This window comes from Achroia grisella, unplaced genomic scaffold (genome assembly GCF_030625045.1).
Source record: "Achroia grisella isolate CSIRO2021 unplaced genomic scaffold, CSIRO_AGI_Agris_v1 utg1179, whole genome shotgun sequence".
NCBI classification, from domain to species: Eukaryota; Metazoa; Arthropoda; class Insecta; order Lepidoptera; family Pyralidae; genus Achroia; species Achroia grisella.
Genome location: NW_026712591.1, coordinates 1306178 through 1328967, shown reverse-complemented (window position 1 = coordinate 1328967; position 22790 = coordinate 1306178). Strand labels below are relative to the sequence as shown.

At 32.9% G+C, this 22790-nt stretch overlaps 3 protein-coding genes across 5 annotated transcripts in view; 2 read left to right on the top strand and 1 right to left on the bottom strand.

Annotated features, from left to right (window-relative positions):
• Positions 1-5732, top strand: part of LOC131852222 (proteoglycan 4-like) — a 78007-nt gene extending 72275 nt beyond the window's left edge. For both annotated transcript variants that reach the window (XM_059202876.1, XM_059202867.1), the window contains 3 exons: positions 392-568; positions 1781-2153; positions 3940-5732. In XM_059202876.1, coding sequence (XP_059058859.1) covers positions 392-568; positions 1781-2153; positions 3940-5402 — 2013 coding nt within the window. In that variant the 3' untranslated portion in view covers positions 5403-5732. The remainder of the gene's footprint in view (positions 1-391; positions 569-1780; positions 2154-3939) is intronic.
• Positions 5733-6421: 689 nt separating this feature from the next.
• LOC131852711 (uncharacterized) lies at positions 6422-14189 on the top strand. The gene is made up of 17 exons (XM_059203435.1): positions 6422-6535; positions 7044-7904; positions 8005-8082; positions 8595-8658; positions 8745-8771; positions 8852-8890; positions 8932-9308; positions 9395-9642; positions 10024-10130; positions 10240-10352; positions 10709-10811; positions 10943-11055; positions 11323-11523; positions 11817-12184; positions 12290-12422; positions 12875-12968; positions 13629-14189. The coding sequence occupies exons 1-17, from the start codon at positions 6464-6466 to the stop codon at positions 13754-13756; spliced, it is 3126 nt and encodes a 1041-aa protein (XP_059059418.1). The 5' UTR covers positions 6422-6463; the 3' UTR covers positions 13757-14189.
• Positions 14190-14431: 242 nt separating this feature from the next.
• Positions 14432-17500, bottom strand: LOC131852973 (translation initiation factor eIF-2B subunit gamma). 2 transcript variants are annotated; one of them, XM_059203747.1, is made up of 5 exons: positions 17415-17500; positions 16897-17070; positions 15659-16491; positions 15109-15338; positions 14432-14690 (listed from the first exon to the last, which is right to left on the bottom strand). In XM_059203747.1, the coding sequence occupies exons 2-5, from the start codon at positions 17045-17047 to the stop codon at positions 14528-14530; spliced, it is 1377 nt and encodes a 458-aa protein (XP_059059730.1). In that variant the 5' UTR covers positions 17048-17070; positions 17415-17500; the 3' UTR covers positions 14432-14527. The 2 variants fall into 2 exon arrangements, with proteins under 2 accessions (XP_059059730.1, XP_059059720.1); XM_059203737.1 differs by having other exon boundaries at positions 17365-17482.
• Between the last annotated feature and the right edge of the window lie 5290 nt (positions 17501-22790).

Here is a 22790-nt window from a genome sequence, read left to right as displayed (position 1 = left end):
ACACACTATACTTTACTTTCTTCTAAAATGAAAGAATTTTTTTTTACGCAACATTTATAAATTTCTGACTTACATATATTTTACAGACTATTAACAATTTTTTATTTACAATTGAGTATTTTCATACTAGCTGTGCGCTTTACCTGCATGATATTTATAGCCTATGTATTGTTCTGATGTCAAAATCCATTCAGTACATTTTGCGTGAAAGAGTAACAAACATCCATCCATACTAACAAACTTTCACGTTTATAATATTAATAAGATGTGGCTCGGAGAAATGTGTAGGTAAATAACTATTAAAATTTGAGTAGAAATCAAAACTAACTGTTATTTAATCTTCGTTAAAGGAATTGTCATTCTTTTTATATAAAGTATGTAATAATTTCAGTATTTAGACTTCGATAACCTACCTGAAACAAACTTCACGTGTGCGGGGAAGGTGATCGGTGGTTACTACGCCGATCTGGAGACATCCTGCCAAATGTTCCACGTGTGCACTGTGGGTCAGCAGGACGAACCTATGGATATCAAGTTCCTTTGTCTCAATGGCACAGTCTTTGATCAAGTACGAAAACCCATATAAGCCAACAATTTATTAAATTTGATATAAACATTTTGCAAAGGAAAACTGTAAATTTTTTACCAAGGTAGACTTTGTGAAGTCGGCTGCAAGGGTATCTAAGTCTCTCCATTTCAGCTACCAAGCAGCTTACATCACAACACAGCTTACAAGCTATTGGTTGATCGGTTGTAAAAACATCATTGTCTTAAATCACGGGCATCACATATTAAGTTGATGTCCGTAGTGCTGTTCATATGTATAGGCGGCGGTTACCATTTATTATCAAACACGCTGTAAACTTGTTGACTATTCCAATTACATAAAAAGAGCATGCATATTTAACTTCATTATTTTAATTCTGCTCCATCAACCATATTGACGTACTAACACAACTACTTAAGTAATGGCTCTATAACAGATCTTATCAGTGATCAATGTAATATGCAACTGTTATTAAATTGCTTTTAAATCGGCAATGTAATATTATAATAAAAATAATACAGGACAAATCACACAGCATCATCTAGTCCCAAGGTAAGCAGAGCCTGTATTATAGATACTCTACAATGGATAGAAATAGTTAGAAACAATTTAATATTTTTTTTGTAAACTCATCCACAATATATATAGAAAACACCTGCACCAAAATATCATAAACAATTATACTCATGAATACAAATGTTTCCTCTCAGGAAACAGGAACCGAACGAGGAATCCAAGGAATCGAACCCGCGCCCATCTGTAATTAAGTGGCACTAAACCGCTACACCACCGAGGTTCTCAAGATATGATCTTTGTTTCTAACCAAGATACTGTAGAGCACTTAACTATGCGACCGAAACTTGGAAAACTAGAGTTGACTAAAATATATGGACTGTTCAACGTTAGGACTGCTAATGACTCATTTAGTAGATAATAATCTGTTAATAAAATATACAGGGATATTTTATAAATACATAATATTTAATAAGAGGATTGCCTTTATCGTTATTATTATTCGAAATACATACGAGTACATTATCAGTGCGAAACATTATCAGTAGTTAATAATATTATTATTTCGAATATAGCAGTGTCAGTATCTTGTATGTAAATATTTTACATGTCTATGTCTTGCAGACAAAAATAGTTTTACAGATAAGACATACATATTTTATTTACTACCATACCTCCAGATTATTCATGTATATTGACCGTAATTTATTTCTTTTACAGGAGACTAGAGTCTGTGAGAGAGTAGATGAAGTAGATTGTACAAAGTCTGAAAAGTTTTACAGTTTAAATTTAGAATTATATGGCAGCACAGCACCGCCTATAATACAACCAGATGAAGAAAAATCTGAAGCTGAGTCAACCGAACAATCTAAACAAACCAAAACCCCTAATGAACAGAATGTTAATATAGCAATAGACGAAATTACCTCTACAACACACGAGAATAGTAAAACACAGAATCAATCATTAGATGTTGCAGATACTACCGAAGATCCCATTCAAGAAATAAAAAAAGATGAACCAAAAATTTCTCACCATAATCGACCCACATATCAACCTATTCAAGTTGCAGAAAATGTAGAATTAACCGAAGGTATTATTAAATATTTTAAATTATAATATCTTTTTATCTAATGTAGTGTAAATTAATATATTGTACTAGATGACCCAGTGAACTTCGTATCACTTACCTCTTAATTTTAACCATATTATTATGTATTTTAGAACGAGAAGCTTAATAAAGGCATCATGAGGTAGTCTATATATTGGCTCGATAGTGGACAAAATCATTTATACATGTCCAGAATAAACAAATAATAAATAATAATGAATAAATAAATAATAATGTTCATGTCACATTATTGTCACTTATGTTAACAAATAAGATAATAGTAGTATAGGGACCTGGCAAAACTGACTGACCGTGTCACTGTCACCGATTTTTCCAACAGTTAATTGATATTTTAAAAAAATAACAAAAGAACTGTCCCCAAGTATGGCACTACGTTTATTAAGCTAGGTTAAGTTTTTTTTTAATAATTTTTATTTTACGCCCTAGGGCCTTTGAGCCAGATACGGGTAGGTTCTTGCCCCCGGAATAGACGCTGGGATAAAGGGGTTCGCTCCCCGAGGCCCCAACCTTCACCTCCCTAGGGAAGTGAAGGTTGGGGCCAGACAGTACAGTGATATTTACAAAACTATTTTTCAGAAGTTATAGTTGACTTTTAAAAATGCATTGTTCCTTTTGTATAAAGTAGCTAGAACAGTAGAACAATAGATTTACCTGTCCTAATTGCGCAAAAAAGTAGTAATAAGTACCCTAGCTTACCCCAATACTGGTCCTCAGTGCGGTTAGCGCGTGAGGTAGCTCGTTTCACATTTGATTGACTTCGACGACCTATGTTAAATCTTTTTCTCCTCGGCATTGTAAACAGTCATCATTTACTTCTTCCATATCCCATTTATTTGGGGTCGGCAAATATGTATTTCTCTTCGATTCATCCCTGTTCGCAGTCATATCGTAATTTTCTCCCTTTCTTACCAAATTATCTTCATTACTACGCATTATAAGCCCATACCACGACAGACTATTACTTTTAAACCTCTCCGACGCCAGCACCTATGTAAATCATATCAGATGATAATGTTTTTCGTGTACTAACGGCCACACTCAGAGAAGTTCCTTAAATTATCGCTAATAAATAATTAGTCAAGTATAATTCAATCTGTTATTGAGCCGTTCATCCCAGAGTTAAAATTTAATCACTTATTAGATAATGGCAACTATAATGGAGGTCCTATACCTGGAACCTAGGATTTATGTTATAAGTTAGAATAATTATTAAATTTTTAATGTTATCACTCGTTAATAAGACAAATAAAATATATTTAAAATATTGCCGAAATACGTATGTCATTTCAAAGTTACATCGCTCATTCGATCTCGATCTGTCTAAAATGTAAACTCTAAGCAGCGTAATATTCAGCTAACTCTATTTATAGATATAAGAAGTTATGTCACATATATATAATAGAGTTAACTGAATATTACGTTTTACTTTATTACTCCGTCTATTAATTAAAAGTATCAGACACAATATCTTAGTATACAAATCGTCTTAATACTAATCGACTATTTGCAGACGTAAGATGTAACATAACAACTTACATTTATAAATAGATTAGATTAGCACTTGACTACTTTATTCTAATTTAGGTATACGTCATACCTAACATACTAATATTTTACATTTCTTCCTAAAGTGATATATAATCGCTAGCAGAGTTACTACATCTAGAATTTACTTTCACTTTACTACATAAACAGAATTTTCTCTTGTAATTATATCACTGATTATTTATTTCCGTTACCTTTTCAGAATATCAAGATGATGACGATAGCATATATGAAGACTACCCGCACTCGCCACCTACTACAACACATTTTACCACAACAACAATAAGAACAACAACAATATCAACACCACGTCCAATAACAATAACCACCACTACTACAACCACAACGAAACCACCAACAACAACGATTTTTTCTTCTCCTAGTACATCATTTCGCTCATCTCCTACAACTCATTTGTTTTCTTCGCCATCACCTACTCTGTCATCATTATCACCACCTACATATTCTTCGATATCATCTACATTGGATCCTTCTCTTCTTTCTCCGCAAGAATTTATCTATCGTCACAGAGGTCCTGGTTCAGAAGCAATTTCCTTCCAAAGGCAAAGCTTTAGGCCGGCTGATGGTGTTTATATAACACACGCACCTCCCCAACAGTTCGACCATTTTCAGTATGAGTCATCGAGAACAGCGCCTAGACCAGCAGTATCTCGACCATCTCCCTTTGTTCAACGACCGCAGCCCGCACCATTTCGACCTACAACATTGGATCCCCGTGATCAGTTATTACGTCCAGGACCTACATTCCAATCCTCAGAAAGACATGAAACATCTGTAAAACATAAGCCATATTCGTCACTGCCACCTCAGCGTCCGTTGCCATTTAATACTTTCTATTATGACCGCAAAAGAAGTGACGACTCAATACCAGAAGATGAATCTTCGCTGTCACCTAGATCCGTTGCACCTCCAACTGTTAATGAAAGACCTCCAACGAAACCAAAAAGTCCACCTCGTGTAATAGTCACTGCTAGTGCATCGGTTAGTGACAGTAATGGTAAAAGACTAAACTATACTGTGGGCAATGTGGTTAGTGCTGTAAAACCAATTGTACAGATTAATTACGATGACTATAAAGAATCAGACCTACTTTTTGACCCATTCTTTCTTGATGTCCCAAAACTACAAAAGCGTCGAAAGAATAGATCCTACAGAAAGATTTTTACAGTTCCTGATACTGCGACTATATCCTCCGAATTAGCGGGAGATAAAACAACGGCTACCATGGCGCCTGTAACATCGAGAGCAACTACGACTGAAAGGCCATCAACAACTCCGTTTACTACGACGAACACGCCATCTTGGAATCCAAATGACTACGTAGATGATAATTATGAACCTCATGCTTATATACCACCCATTCCACCCCTAGCAATACTAGTGCCCCAAGATCGAAATAAATTTAGAAATCAAGACAGAAAATCAATTAATGATCTGATTAATAACAGTAACCATCATAATGAATCTGAATCTGGTCAATTAGAACAGCCTAAGCCGACGTCTGCAGCGCAGACAATCTCTAGTCAAAATAAGGGCGCGGGCGTGGCGTCTCCCGCTACCGCCACCTCCTTGTCGCCACCGCCGCCCCTCCAGGCGCCCGCCTGCGCCACCTCGCGCTCCTCTGACTGTCGGACTCGTGCCTAAAATAATATTAGCTCACTTTAAAATGTAGATAGATAGTATCATATTTAGATAGGTAGTGAATTTTATAACAATTTTTGGGACGATATAAGAATTGTAATTCATCAATTGTTTATATTTAAATGATTCTCATATTGTGTCCAAACTGGTCTGCTCATGACAGATTTCGATCGTTTAATGTTAATAATGTAATATTTATATAGTATAGCGAATTATGATTGCTGTAAATATAATAAGAAAATATGTTATGGCTACGAATGTATACTTTAAAATTCAATATCGTTTTTGTTATATAAGACGATAATTCAACATTTTTTTCTTTTGTAAATATCATCAAATATAAATTGTTTCTATATTGTATGTATTGTTTTATTATTCCACAATTCTTTAACATTATCTACCTACTCTGATTTCTTTGTGATACAGTTTTGAAGAGGCCGTCTTAAAGGTTGGTATATTGCATTGACAAATATGTACGATCATATTCCATATTTACTAAGGCAGCAATATTACATTCAATATCCGTAATAGACTGCAATATCTACTACAGAATTTATTTGGTGAGATCACTTATCAGCCTATGTTTACGACTAATATGTGTGCATTATGCACACAGATGTTGCAATATGTTAAAATTGCCATTTAAAGTGGCACTTCGTAGATATACATTTGTGTTTAGCAATTATGAAATGCACGTCGTTATTTTGTAGTATACTAGCTGTACCCGCGGTTACACCCGCGTAATATTTAGAGCCTAAATATTATTGTGATGTTTAAACTATATTACTGTAAAGTTTCATCAAAATACGTTCAGTAGTTTTTGCGTGAAAGAGTAACAAACATCCATCCGTATTCACAAACTTTACAATATTAATAATTTCAAATATATACAAGATATTTAAACTATTTCGCTAATCATTATATTTAAATAATGTCATTAATTTAGTTTTCTGTTTGACACCTATTGTAACGAGAAGCCTACTTGATTATCACGTGCAATTTAAAGTAATACCTAAGTAAAACGTGATCAGTTATCTGCAGATCGTCTTAAAAATATATTCGTCATGACATCCTCTTCTACCACAAGTATAATGAGTATTAGAGACATGATTGACATAGCTTTTGGAGATTCTGAAGTATGTTAGAATTTTCTATATGTTTTAAGGGCATATTGTATAGTTTATAAGATCCTCATATTCCTACCTCTGTCTCATAATGCAGGTAGGCGTTATAATTATGTTCCGCTTTTTATATACGTAAATATATAGTTTCGGATCTACATGATCGGTCATCGGTCTGACATCAGACCTTGATCAGTAAAGTAGCAAACAAACTGACAGATTCTGATCACAAGTGGCAACTGACGCCATGAGCACCATAGGAATAACGTTATCATATTGTTATGCGTTGAGATTTAAGCCTCCGTGTTCTATAATTTCGCTTCAATATCACATCCCCCAACCGAAACACAGCTTATATAGAACTTGGTTTACGGATGGCTGAACAACCGTCGCCTGCGGTATATACAATATATAAAAGGAAGGTTAACTGAGATAATTTAAATTTAGAGTAATCACGTTAAATTATAAGATAAATACTAATCTATGTTCATTACAGTAATATTATTTTGTTCTATTATTACAGGTAAATATTGTAAATCACAAATTAATCCAGACGATTCTTTATCTTCTTGCTAGACAATTACGAGTATTAGAGAGGCGAGTACAAATTGTAATTGTTCCTGATATGGAAATGGAATCTAGTAGCAGTCTCTCAGTTACGGAAGTAAAACTACATGCTCAAGTGCCTAAAAAGAAACGTCGCTTGGCAAAAATGGTTAGTAGTGTTGCAGGAGGTAAAGTGGGCTCAATTAGCACTGCAGGACTAGTTAGTAAAGCCATATTAAATAAAGGCACTAGAGGACAAATTGATAGCAAACGTCAAAGAGATAAAACTTTGCAAGGATCTGATAAGCCACTTACTTCTGACAAGTCTGCTTCTGACAAATCTGGTACTGATAAATCTTCTATTGAGAAGTCTTTTCCTGAAAAGTATTCTGTTGAGAAATCTTCTACTATAAAGACTTTTGCTGATAAAACTTCTATTAAAATGTCTACCACGAAATCCAGTAATTTAAGGGCACCTTTAAATGAAAATTTAACTGAAAGCTCTACGAAATCAACTACAGATTCATCTACTAGAGATAAAACTACCAATATAACAGCTGCTACAGATAGAGCCATATCAGATAAAATATCAAAGGACAAAATGTCTACAGATAACAGCAAAACATCATCAGGGAAGTCTAAATCAGACAAATCTTCTACAGACAAATATTATACAGATAAATCTTCTAATAAATCAACTGAAGACAGTAATATTGAAAAGTTATTATCTGATAAAAGAAGTGATAAATGGTCATCCGAACAAAGGGGTACAGAAAAACCTTCAAATAAAATATCTACACAAAAATCTTCTTCCAAAGATACAACATCCTCTGACAAGGTTTGTACTATAATAAATGTATAATAGCAATTTTACAAGTCATTTAATTATTCCTGTAATACATAGTTGACGATAAATAACATAATAATGTAGTTAATAGCATTCGTCACAGGATTACCACAAGTTGATGGAGAAAATCGAAGAAAGAAGAGAGAAAGAATTACGTGTTATTCACCAGGTGGAATATTTTAATTGTGGATTTTTATTTTAGTATTTTTTTAACAATGTTGCAGCTACTAGGATTTATATATTTTATTTAAGCAGTTTTTATTCAGTGAATTATTTTTGGGCGATCCTAATATATTTGGTAAGTTCATTTTTCTATTAGTACCTGAGATCTCCATGGATCTATATAATAATATTAAATGTCGAACACTCAATCTTTTGTGTTTCCACTTACAGAGATCTCTTGAAAGTATAGCTATTTTGTATGTATATTTTCTGTTAATTTGCCAAATCTGTAACCGTTTCGATGATACTGTTTTAGTTATTAGGGCTTAGGTACCACTGTATTACTGGTACTGGTCCACTTTATTATTACAGAAAAAATAAGTTAGGTATCCTTATTATACTTATTCAGTAGATATGAGTTTGAGGACATCGTAGTCATTTGACATAAATAATGAATAGGTACAATAACGTATTAAGTATTTTCCACAAGTAGGAATAATCAGGAATATTTATATACAGAGAGCGGATTCTAGAGAAGTACAAGAAAGAACCCCTACACCTATGGCTTCTTTGGACATTATGGGTATAATTTACTACTTGTTGTGTACACATAAATTACTTAGGTAGTAATTCTATCAGTAGCAAAACATAGTTTTTTCCTGTTCACAGAAATGCAATACGAAAAATTGCTAATTGGTAAGTGTCTTATTTTGTGAAATCACGTCTCATATTGAAATATATTCAATTACAATATTATATTAAATTTTATTACTCAGTGCAGAGAGTGCCCACTGAGGAAGCAAAAACTGTCAATGGTAAGTCACCATACCTACTTTAAATATTTAATGAATTCGGTACTTTGTGACTTCAATACATTTTTTTGTCCTATCTACTCCATATTTTTTTACAAATTTTACATCTACAGGACGTTATGGAACAGACAGCCGTGGTCGTACTCCCCAGTTATCAATAGTTACACAGGAAGAGTTCGCCGAATTAGCTACAATAGTTCGTGAACTTCAAGACCGGTTTGGACCTATCGCCGGAGCTGAATTTCCAGATAATATTAAACTTATGCAAGACCTCCGTAAGGGCGCCTCTTTGACAGATGCTATGGCAGCCTTACAACTTTCTGCTCGTCTTGAAGGTGCAGAAAAGACGTTGCAAAAAATGACTTCATTAGTAACAGATCTCGCCAGTAGAACTCCAGGTTTTGAAGGATTGCTCGATGAGGTCAGGTTACTCTTTCCGATTGTGTATTGATGTATGTTGTAAAAGGGTGGATGAACTAATTTAGTCTATTATTGACACTTTCATAGACCCATGACGTGGAAGCAGACACCGAAGTTCTGTTTGGCGCCCCTAAAATATTGTCACAAATATCGCCATCCAGGATTAAAAAGTATACAGTTCAACCGACAGAAAACCTGAGCAAAAGTACAGCACAATACAACTCAGTCCCCTCTACAGAATCCTTGGTTCCTACAGTTACATCATACTCACACCCAAAGGAATACGTAGCTACAGAAGTTCCAACTGAAGACAAAATTACTGCTCAGGAATTAGAGTAATCTATTAAATATCATCTTAAATTCATTTTCATTAGGACTGTACGTAAATAGTATAAAACACATTATCATTGTGACCATCTCTAGCATACATGTACTCTCAGCCTTTAGATGGGGTTTCATCTTTTTTTAGGGTCGGTAACTATACATATAATATTGTATTATGTTATATATTGTTGTATCCAAGTGTAATATAATAAGTAAAGGTATTTATATATGTCCTGTTGGATCTAACCAACCTTATCCCCTGTTAGGAATAAGTTCGCATTATCATCACAACCTAGCTGTTGTCCGTATCCACGAAGAAAATACATTTTCTCTATAGATACATGACAACATAGGTCCAGTCCCAGCTTTCATATATTTTTTATTATTTCTAGAATTGCTTTACAAAGAATATATGATGATTTCCTCAAGATGGTGACCAGTTCGACAACTCGAAGTAACGTAAATTCCGATAATGCACTTAAAATGGCACGTGGATTAGGTAAATCTAATAATTGTAGCTACCTACGTAGTGTTATAAAAGACAAGTATGCCTGAATATATTCGAGTACCTAATTTATATTTTTATAACCCTTTTGTTTTGTGAGCAGAAGAGAAATTGAATGCTTCATTAAACCTCGGTAATCGTATGAATGATCTGGAAACATTAGTCTCCGAATATTCAGAACAAATAAATTTTCTTGACACGGGCTTATCGTCACAGGTAACTGTATAATTAATTAATTGTTACGTAATTCAAATAACTGAAGTGGCAACATACTGACTACCCACCTAATGGTAAGTGACAACGATCGCTTACCCACACAAATAACACGACGGACATCACGTCGTTATGTGATTCCCGTGGTATTGCATCAACCTACGTGTTGCTATTTTAAAGGAATAAGTTGTAATGTCTCCCTATCCTGTCATGTCACTGCTATTCTTCAACTGATACACAATTCGGAAAAGGCGTTGCTCGTGCGGCTAAAATACGAATAAATGAAATAGTTACTCACGCAGACGACTTTGGACAAAATATATCTCGGTAAAGCAATATAAGTTTTAATCATTTATTAGATGACAAATTATCAAGAACTGTTAACCCAAATGCAACATGATTTAGAAACTGGACTGGAAACAATGGCAGAGGCATTAGCTAATACAGGTGGTGATACAACAGGTGAGATTTGAAATAAGACGCAAATGTACAATTGATTTTTGCCATGTACATTAGTCACGTACAGTACGAAAATATATATAAAATAATAATAAAAACTTGTTAGCATTATATGGTATTGACTAATATTACAGCTGTAGCCGAGCTGAACACACATTTTACTAATCTTCAAATAGACCTCGATACCACAAATTTACGTCAGAAAGAACTAAGAGACGTTCAAACTGTGCTCTCCAAAAACCTTCAGGTACAATATATATCAATTTATGTAGGTGTTAGATGTATATTTTTATACAGTGCAATATCTAATATATATATATCATTTTCATTGTAAGCGATAGAGGTGCATCAATTCCAATTAATTTGTTTTTGGAGAAATTTATTTATTTTAATATGTCGGTTTAAAACAACACATATAACTCTAACTTTAATTTTCTTCAATAACTGACAGGTACAAAGGTTTTCAAAGTGGGTCACCTTGATTTAACATAGACAATTGTGATTGTTTTACTAGGATATATGGAAACAAATAGAATTACTACAAGCTGCAAAATCGGATAGAGATGAGGTAGCAGATGCACTAAAGGATAAAGCTGGACTTGAAGCATTAAATGGACTTGTTACTCTTCAGCAATTTGATGCAGTAAGAGGAGACCTTGAGAAACGTATTAGTAATGCTTACGATAAATTCAATAATCAAGAAATTATCTGGCAAGTAAGTTTATATTAAATGCTCAGTAAGTACGGCCCCTTTAAAAGAATAAACTAATTTATAGTTACTACTCCTCGGTGATATTTTATTGGAAAAGTAAAAATAGATAATTTAAGAAATAAGGCTGCATACTTCTTAAATTAATTGTTAGACATAATAATAACTCTTACCGAATAATGACACAAATACCACTTAATATAATATAATAAATCTGATATAAATGCATGATCATGTATAAGTAAACATATGCACATAACGTGAATTGAATAGGTAAAGTTAAATATAATTTCTTTCAGAAAGCAATAGATGAATTAGTAAGGGAACTAAATGAAAAGGCAGATTGGATTCAGGTCGTATCCCTTCGCGACGACGTGAATAAAAATCTTGAAAAGCTAAGAAGCCGACTTCACGCAATGATCGAAATTGTTGGAGAGCCACAAGCCGCTGCTGTCTCAAGGAGATTGCATCGAGAAACAGCATGTTTGTCTTGTGCTAGCCCTGCTCATATGAACCTGGAAGAACCTGGTATAGTACCAGCGTTGCCTGCTTTCAAAATATCCAGACCACCCGCAGTAGGGGCTGAGGCTCCAACCAAGATGAAAGAAGATGGAGCTCACAAACTTTGTTATCCGGGTTTGCCAATACCACATCCAAGGGACCCTAGGTAATCTTTTAGAATTAAGATTATGAATAAAAATCATTATACAAATAGTTATCAATAGAAAAATTACATTGTATCTATAATGTACATATAATCCATCATCATCAGATCACATGTATGCCAACGATATTGTGGTGGATCACACACAATTTTATCTAACACAACATGTCGTGCTCCACTCGGATTGATCGTTAATCCTGTATTGAGGCAAGTTACTACAGGAGTTGGATCTTGTGGTAAAGTAAGTGATACTCAGGAAATTTATAAATAGAAATAATTGTAGACAATATTCGAGTTGACCTACACGTGATCGCCTGGTAGCCATGATTGCTTTTCCAGGAGAATTTGATACGGTGTATGAATGATAATGAAATAGTGCACCCGCCTAAGCTAACGGTACACGCTGAAGTAGTACCAGTGGAAGATGATCATAAAGTCAGGTCAGTTAACCAAATTCCTGATGAATTTTAATAACGATGCTTTCAAGGTGGGACCGCGTTTCAATACTGTAAACTAAGCGATCTGATTACATCCGTATAGTTTTGTTGTCCAACGCTAAAAAAGGTCTAATGCTAACCAGTGGATTAGCATTCGCGTTAGAGGAACCTTTTCACTATGATAATTTAAAATTGGGTAAGAATCGACGAAGTTTCAGGAGTATAAATCCTACGATCTTAATTGTATTTACTTCAGACCTACATAACCGATGAAGAATATATAAATAAGCCTTGCGTGCCATGCAATGTGCCTAAACCGGTGACCCCTGATCACTCCATAGTAGAACAAGGTAATAAAGATTATATTAGATAGATGTAGGTCTAATAACTTATACTAATAGAACAATAATTGTTTATTAGATATTTAACAACTGAAAGCCTATAGCATAATATTACATACCTATAGTAAGTCGTCGTTGCCTAATAATATCTCTTCCAAATAATATCCAAAGATCGTGAGTTCGAAAGTATCTAACTTCAATAAAACGTTGTGCCAATTTATATTTTTGACTGACTCTCTAGTAAAGGAAACAACGATAACAAACAAAATAGAAACACAGGGGCTGTTTCTATTTAGTTTGTTTGTTATCGTTACTAAGTTTGAGTCAACATATTCAGCGTATATATCTATATACATACCTACATATATGACAGTTGATATTGCCTCTATCTAGGATTACGTCCACTTCTGCTGATTGCTTCTACGTGTGAAATTCAGAAATGTAGCATAGCACACAGTACCTAGTAGATATAAGTGATATCGAAAATTGAATCCACATGTTACTAGACATTTAAAATTTATATGCAACTATCCAAAATATTGCTATCGTTACGATTCAAAATAAGCCACACTCGTAGGTTATTAAAATATATGTATATCTTACAGCGTAAATAGAATATATAGTCTCTGACTAAACTATTGGGTTACACTGTTTTCATTGAATTTATAGGTCCATTACCTACAAAAGACGTGGATTCAGATACAACGCCTACAGGTTTTCAAGAGCAATCACAAGTGTTCGTTCAACTATTCGACGACGTATCAATCACACCACCACCACCATTTGATGACGATTAACTTTGTTTTGTTACATACTTTTATATTGTATATGTCTCGGCTATCCAAATACTACATATAAATTAAAAGTAAAGAAAACAAATAATATAATTATTTGTATACTTTAGTGTCCACGGAGAAACTCCAGCCTCCCTAAATATAATCCAACACATTTAACAGGACGAGTTTTTACATATATTGTAAATACGAATTAATTAAACCAATAGCTGCTCCACCCTTTTGCTATTGCGAATTGACATTATGCTGGTCCCTAATGAACTTAATAAAATTTTTAATTTAATAATTTTCCTATTTTTAAAACTTTCAAATTATGCCACCTCAGGAATCGGCTTACTTATAGTTTCACTAGCTACGCGCCCCGGCTTCGCACGGGTGTACATATATTATATAGATATATAAACCTTCCTCTAGAATAACTCTTATCTATTAAAAAAACCGCGTCAAAATCCGTTGCGTAGGTTTAAAGATTTAGCATACATAGGGACAGACAGCGACAGCGACTTTATTTTATACTAAATAATAATAATGACATAGTACCTACATACATCTAAGCATATGTAACATAAAGTCCGTGGTGTATTCTTATGTTATATCGGTTTATTAAATATGTGCAATGTATGATGAACAAAAAATGAAATATAAACACCAAGCGCAAACCACTCCTATAGATTCCAGGCAGAGACAACTAGATATAATAGCAACTTTAACAAAAAAATTGTACACATAATAAATATGTATATTATTATTATTAAATTACATCAATGTTGGCGATCACCCAAGAGTGATCATATTTTCAGTAGTCTCTGCATGTAATTGATGATTACTGGAAGTAGATGAAGACACAATGTGATGTGGTCCAATAAGGCAATATTGCATAGAGCAGCTGGCTTCCACAGTAGCGCCTGTGTAAATGATACAATCTTGTAGAACGGATCTATAAACAAAATAAAATTACTATTAATAAATTATATTACAATATACATCAAGAATTGTATAAGATTATATTAAGAAATTATTATACTAACACAGAATGTAAATAATAATATAATAATATATATAAAAAGAGATATAGGGCCTTCTCACTCATATGCAGCATTTTTCATATTTTTGTCATGTCAGCCACATGACAAATATGAAACTTATGGTTTGAGCCCTCAGAAATAGAAAAGTATGTGTGACAATAAGCATAATAAGATGAGTTATATCAATCACCATGCATGGCATACTCGGTATGAACATTAGGACACTAAATAACAGGCCCAATAATTTCAATTTACAAGGCAAATAATTTTATATTTTATATCCTCCATAGTTCATTATTTATCAGAAGGCAGGCAGAATTTCTTACTTACCCTTCTTTAATAATAACATTGTTCATTAATATACAGTTAGTCAACCTCACTTTATTTTCGATAACACAATTTGCTCCTATAAATGTACATTTTATAGATGTCTTCTCATTTACAATACTCTTATCACCTACTGTGCTATTCTCATCTATTTGTTTAGTATTGACCTCACTGCTTGAGTAAAATCTTTCTGTAAGGGGTGAACCCGTTATCTCTTCCCATTTTGACAGTATCTGAAATAAACATTTAACAAAATACTTGTTTTACCATTGTATCAAAGCATGCCTATTTAGAAATGACAGTCTTGCAGAAACACCTGAAGTGCAATATTTAGGATTAGCTCATCAGCCTTAGTGTGAAAAAATTGATGTTAGTCCTGACCCACATTTCACATACAGAATTCACAACAGTGGGTACTGCATGTATCTCATCCTCATGTTATCATTTTCCACTGGTGTCCTGACAGCATATACCATCAGCACAGGCAGGAGCACTATAGCAATCATTACAAAAACAGTCATAAGTTATAAAATAATATAAAGTTGCATATTACCTTATTATTACAGAGATAAAATGTGGATAGAGTGTTAATTCTCATGCCAAATGTACTTTTACTTGGAATATGGGCATAACACCTCAATATGTCATTGTGACAAACACCTTTGCTTCCTGATCTATGTTCATTGTATGAAGACATTTCCCTGATTTTAGACTCAAAACCATTCTCAAGAGAATAGTCAAAAATATCAACTGTTATATCTAAATTTTTTTCTGACAAACCTTTTTTATCATTAAGATTTTTACGCTTTGATAACTGTTTTTTAACAATGTAAGGTATGAATTCCCCTTTAACAGAAGTAAATCTTTCTGATTCAACAAGATAGTTTATTACCCATTTCTTCATAACATATACATGGGCATCCAGCAACCTGCTGTATAAGCTAACAGAGTCAAATCGTTTCATCAGGATTCTAGGTAAGGTCACACTTTCCTCAAAATCACTTGCACTAGCCAAGAACACCAATCTCTGTGTTTCCTTGTCGATGCAAACTAAATCTCTATCTGGTTTAACTTTTGATTTTAAGCCTGGAAGCTCTATCCATTCTTCAGGACCATTGTTAAAGAACAGTGTTGTCAAACTGGCATCATGTTTTCTATGTAGATTAAGGACATCATTCAGATTAATATTAGTAATTAAATCACCGGGTACAACTAATATGTCTGTTGTCTTTAAAATTCTATTGCTGATGTGTTTCAGTGAATCTGCTGTGCCCCAGTCTTCTTCTGATGGAATACTAACTAATGTATATTTAATTTTCAAAGGACATTTCTCTAGTGCACTTGTGATGGCATATTGATCATCACTTAGAACAACCACCAATGTATCTGAAAAAGTAATTGAAATAAATTATACCATGAACATAGGTAATTAAGAATGAACAAAATACAACTTTAAATTAAAATATCTATGACATTTTTTCATGATACAGAATTATGTATCTGAAAAACAGAAGCCAAATTCATGTTTTCAATGGAATATAACACAAAGTGATTAAGATATTATATTTTTGTTTTGTATTATTTTTATTTTCTACATGATATATTATTATAAATTCAGTATATATACTTAACAATATATACATACAATATTAATTATACATAGTGTTCTTCTTCCTTATTACTTTGTTTTTTTCCCATATAATTAAAATGCATAATTAGTATACATGTCTCAAACCAAATAATAATGTCTATAACTAAGTAGTAAGTATAAGTATATATGTACCAGCTCACCTTGAAATCCCATCTTCTCCAGCATATTTAGGGAGTACCACAACACAGGGTAGGGTCCAACTGGCAGCAGGCACTTCGAAACTGTCCCACCAACATCTGGTAAACGGGAACCTCTGCCAGCTGCCAGCACCAGGGATTGAAACTCCAACATTTTACAAGATCCCCATTCACCGACTACAAATTGTGTTTTAAATAAGTAAGTAATTAGTAGGTTAAACAGAAAATAAAGCAATTATTTACAACATAAGACTACTTCATTGAATATATTACCAACCAAGACAGTAAAACAAACATTTAAGAAATAATGCTACCACTGCCAACTGTAACTGTAAATTGAATAATTCAAATAATACTAAGATTGCTACGTAAATAGAGAAATAATAAAGTAGGTACAATAAATACTAGTTTCTACTTCTAACCTCTAAAAGAAACTAATAATGAAATAATTTATCTTAATGAATTATATACCTTTGAAATATTTAATTTAATCTTTTTTTAATAATTGTAATAAAACTTACTAATATATTTATCGATTTTAGGATTTTGAATTCGAATAATATTGTAATAAAATGAAAGTAATTAAAATCACAGATAAGCAGGAATTATTACAGATTAACATGAAAGGAATGTCAATTTTGACAACTTCATCCATGACGTGATGTTGACAGCAACGAATTAAATGCAAATAGATCCCTTTGCCTTTCGATATAGGATACCTATATCGAAATATATCCTTTATCGGAAGGGCCAAAAAAAAAGCAAATGGACAAACAAACAGAGTCTAAATTCTGAATTATTGGAAGACATATTTTTTGTCTCATAGTTGTTCTATACAACGAGCTCTTCTGTCAGAATGACTCTAATCTACCATATACCAGAAATCTATATATTCCGTTAATGAATTATTAAAAACTCAATAACATATTTTGCACTCTACGTAATCTACGATTAATTACCTCGATAATTCAGGACATCTTTACAAGGTATAAAATAAAGATGCTGCCGCTGTCTACAAAGAGTGATGCAAGAAAAAAATTTATATATATATATTAATAATACTGAGATTCCAAGATTGATAATGCATTAAAATAAACAAAGAAAATTAAGAATATCAAAAATATGCAGACTGTATAAACAGAATTCCTTTTGCCTTTCCTGTAAGGGATGAACAGAACAAAAAACAATAGAATCATCCATATCCGATTAGCACTAAAAAGAGATCTCAGCATGCATAGCGTGAATCACATTGAAGGTGGCACCACCATGTTATAAGGTAACACAAAAAAGCTAGTGTCGTAATCATTTTTAGTTATACGTTACATATTTTCAAATAAACAATGTAGACACGATGTATTTACGTTACCAGAGTTAAATATATATACCTATCTACTTATTCAAAAGAAGAATATAATGAACAAAAAATATATTACATTTTATCTTCTTTCTTTTAAATAAGATGACTTAATGCTGGTTGACAATCAGTCAGTGATCAATGCATCGCATTTGAACTCTCATCGAATGATCAACCTTATTAAATAGAGATGGCACCCGTTATCTAACAACAACACGAACTAAACCTAAATCTAAACACTCAACACGAATAATTTTATGTTAAATAAAGCTATACACCTCCATTGATGTTTTCATGACGTGTTAAGATTGATAAACTTTATTGATTCTTTACAGATAATTTCCTTTTTATTGTTCATGTTCAGTGTTATTAGTTTATATAGACTTGTAGTACCACAACATTTAGAGGTTAAATTTAGGTTGCTGGTAATTGATGTCAGGCGCAGAAGTTGGTTGCGGCCACATGGAATGTAGGTGCATATGGTAAGAAGCTATCATATTATAAGTAACTATCATATGCACCTACTACCTATATACTACCTTTGTACCTATAGTGGTGTAACTTACCACTTCATTTTGATAAAATCTGTAAACATTTGTTAAGCTTACTTAGGGCTACAGACTGGCCTTACTTAAACATTACACATAGTACAAACTACAGTATACTCCGCAAACATTATCTTTTAACTAGGTACCTACCCGTTATTTTACAAATATCTAGTCTGAAATTTAAAGAAAGGGATTTGTTAGTAGTGTGGCCTGTTGAGGTTTGTTAGCAATGTACCAGGTCAGGTTAAGCCGGTTAGTCCCACGCGGCTGCCCCTGGAAATCAATAGAGAAATTCCTAGTGAATTTTTCACGATATTATCATCCTGCCCTGCCCTAACTACGCTAACGTTATACGATGCAAGGGCACTAGTGGAGGATGATAGAATAAGCATGAGTTAAGATCAGTTAGCCTATCCTGATGAAAACACCAGCAACGGCGATGGTTTCCAAGAGAGATCTTTTAGACTCGAGAAACTTGACTTCAGCATTAATTTCCACAGGAGCATCGCCAGCGTTTGCGCAGGAGAATATAGTATGACATATTATGACCTATTATAAAATTGATCATTTTTGAGTATTATGTACCTAATGGTAGTCAATGCTCTAATGCTCTAAACATTGTTGCATATAAATTTATCGTAGATACATTTATCGGAAATTTAATGCAACTGTTAGACGATATATTCAGTAAGATATATTTAACAAAGTGCATGCGATTTCGAAATTCTTTTATAGACATATATCTATGGGTTAACAGAATTTTTTTTTAATTGATTTTATTTGCACCAAATTACAAACTTCGAATCAATACGATTTCAAACAATTCGTTAATGCTCGTTCGGCCTTGGCACATCGGTTCTCTACGTAACTAAGCCAATATTTTAAAGTTACATAGTCGGTTACATATTTGAACTTCACTATTTTTATAGCATAGCATTAAATAGGTAAGTACATAATAATGTAGTGAATAGTAAATATTGCCGAATTATTTGCTGTGTGTACGAAACTGACGATGATTCATGTAGGAATGGTTATAATGCTCTGTCTAATAAAGGTATGAATAAGTAAATACTATCAGCACTCCTATTCATCCCCAGGATGTCATATGAGCTAACGTAAACGGAACAAGACACCAGCCATGACGAAACTCAAGGCAAGCTTGCCCTTAATGATAACGGTAGATAATGTGCTAAATTATCAACATTATTGTTACAGGGCTTAGTATTTCTATATATATATATTTAATAAAGGAATATTATACTATAATTTGTTTATTATATTAGTATTTATTAATTGGGTTCTAACACAGTTCTTTGAACCCTTATAGTATACTTTGATTGAAGCTGTAACAGCTACTTTTTATTTTTAATATTTTATAGAAGTATACGTAATAACTGGTATGTTTTTGTACGAAAAATATATTAACATTAAGAACACATATATATTTCCCATTACATTATTGTTGTACCTAATATGTACGTACTATTCGTACCTACATCCTATATATCATTTTATCTGAGACAAGAATACAATGCCCTGAAGTTTGAGGTTATTGACTTTTTGGAATAATGGTAATGCTTACCCACAATGCTAACCCATAATATTCTAAACATTTCTAATATTATATACCGTTAAATATCCCTAGAGCTATTGTAGCAATCGACACAGTTGTGATAGTATCAAATATACATTTAATATTCCACAGAGTGTAATTTTACTTCGTGTGTACGTTGTTAGGTAGAGCCATCTGCACTAAGAGGTGACAGTGTAAACTCAATTTTTAAATTGCTAGCAATCACTAAATTTTGGCCCAATTTCGTTGTTTAATTAATAATGTTTTATTTTCTAATATAAAACTGGAAAAACCTTTCGAAAACTGGAAAATCTAACAAAACTACTATGAGAAACATTGTTTTGATTGGATTGGTTAATGATTCTTAAATAGATATTAACCATATGCTTACGTCAACACTTTCCAAGGATTAGAATGCACATACATGAGTGGCACTTGTCTGCATTATTACGAGAATCATAGCTAATTAACTTGTTTCTATCGTCTTCTAATAAGATTAGTTAGAAATAATTTTAAAGATGTAGTGTTAGGTATATATATAAATTCACCATTTATATGAGGTACAGAAAAAATAAATCATCATCTGCTTCTTCCTTATCCCATTTATTTGGGATCGGCGTAATATGTATGTCTCTTCAATTCATCCCTGTTCGCAGTCATCGCGTTATTTACTTCCCTTCTTACCATATCATCTTTCACAAAGTCCGTCCATCTCTTTAAAATATACAAATAAAATAAATGGAGGTGCCTTTATGTGTAGCAAAGGTACAAGAATACCAACCAACTCAACATAAAGCTACAGATAAATCTGCTGCGCTGATTTTCTGTTGGCTCCTATACTTAAAAAAATATGTATTAAAGTTCGTGACATGTTATGTTATATACTATTATTAAATTATTTATACTACATGAATAATAAGTCTTACATATATTGATATGGTCAAACGTTATTATTGTTACTTATTCATTATTTTTTTTTATACTATTGTTACTATTGCGAGACTACATATAAGAAATAAGTTATTGCGAAGTTGTCTCAATTTCTCAATGCAAATATAGCAAAATAAAACGTGGGAGCAAAGCGTTGTTGTCCTTTGTTGTTGTTGTCACCATTGCGTGAGTAACTATAAAAGTACAAAAAGTCATTCAGTGATAATTTAGGATTAATAAAATCACGCACTTCACGTCTAAAACTAACTACTCACTAAAGTGCATATATATAAACGTACAGACCTAATCCAAGTTCTGTTATAGTATGTGTCTAATAGAAAGGAGAAAAGCTTTCAGTCGTATGTGATTACAGTCTTGCTTCATTTTGCTTGCAACTACCGTTATACGCAGTGCCAGATTAGGCAAGCGCGGGGCCTGTAGAAAATTATTTCAATAGGCCTATAGTTAGGATTAGTTTCTTAAGTTAGAGTTAAAAAATCAACTCTCACAAATAACAAATCTTAGGCTTCGTTTATCCTTTACAAATTTAAAAAATACTTAGTCTTTTTTATTGTAGTTTATATTTAGAAGGTAGTGAGTGCGCGAGGCCCCCTACTACACGGGGCCCATAGTATTTGCTTCTCTTGGAACTAAGCTAATCCGGCACTGGTTATAACGTACTACATAACTCTATTAAACTTAATTATTAGTTTACGTATCTACTCCTTATATCTTTATAATAATGAGCGATATAATAAACATATCTATGGTATATAGAACAAGCAATCAATGTCTGTCGTAATTCCACATTCACTACATCTAGTAAACGTTGTGATATAATCCTCATTGCAGCGCATCTGATCAAGTTACAAAATAGGAAAAGACCTCATTACACCTAGAACAAATGACCTAAAATCACAATTCTTAGTAAGTACCTACCTATATATAAAGTTATTGCATAAAGAAGGCTATTAAAGACAAATCGGTGCCGTTTTTCGAATATTGTGTTAAATGGTATGACAGATGACATTATTTTTACGATATAAAACTTATTTCTGTAAATGTATTTGAACATTGTAACATTTATTTATAGCACCTATTAAGTATCTTTGATATAGGTATTGCGAAAATAGATACCATGTAAATATATGACTATTATGAAGAATAACGACAAGAGAGAGGTTTGTAATGTTTTATATAAACATATGAGACATTTATAGAGGAAGTCTGTATTCAGAAATTTGTAACAGGCAAAGTCTTGGCCCTCCACCTTTTCTAAATTATTTAGTACAGAAGGTGACAAGTGATATATTAGGTGCGGTATAATTATAAAATTGTATAAAGTATATGATAATATATTATAATTAGTATTTGATATACTACTAACATACATTATATTACATAGTACTACATAACTAATGCAAAATACTATGTTTATATATATATATACATACATACATAAACTGCAAAGAAATACTCATCATACAAATGT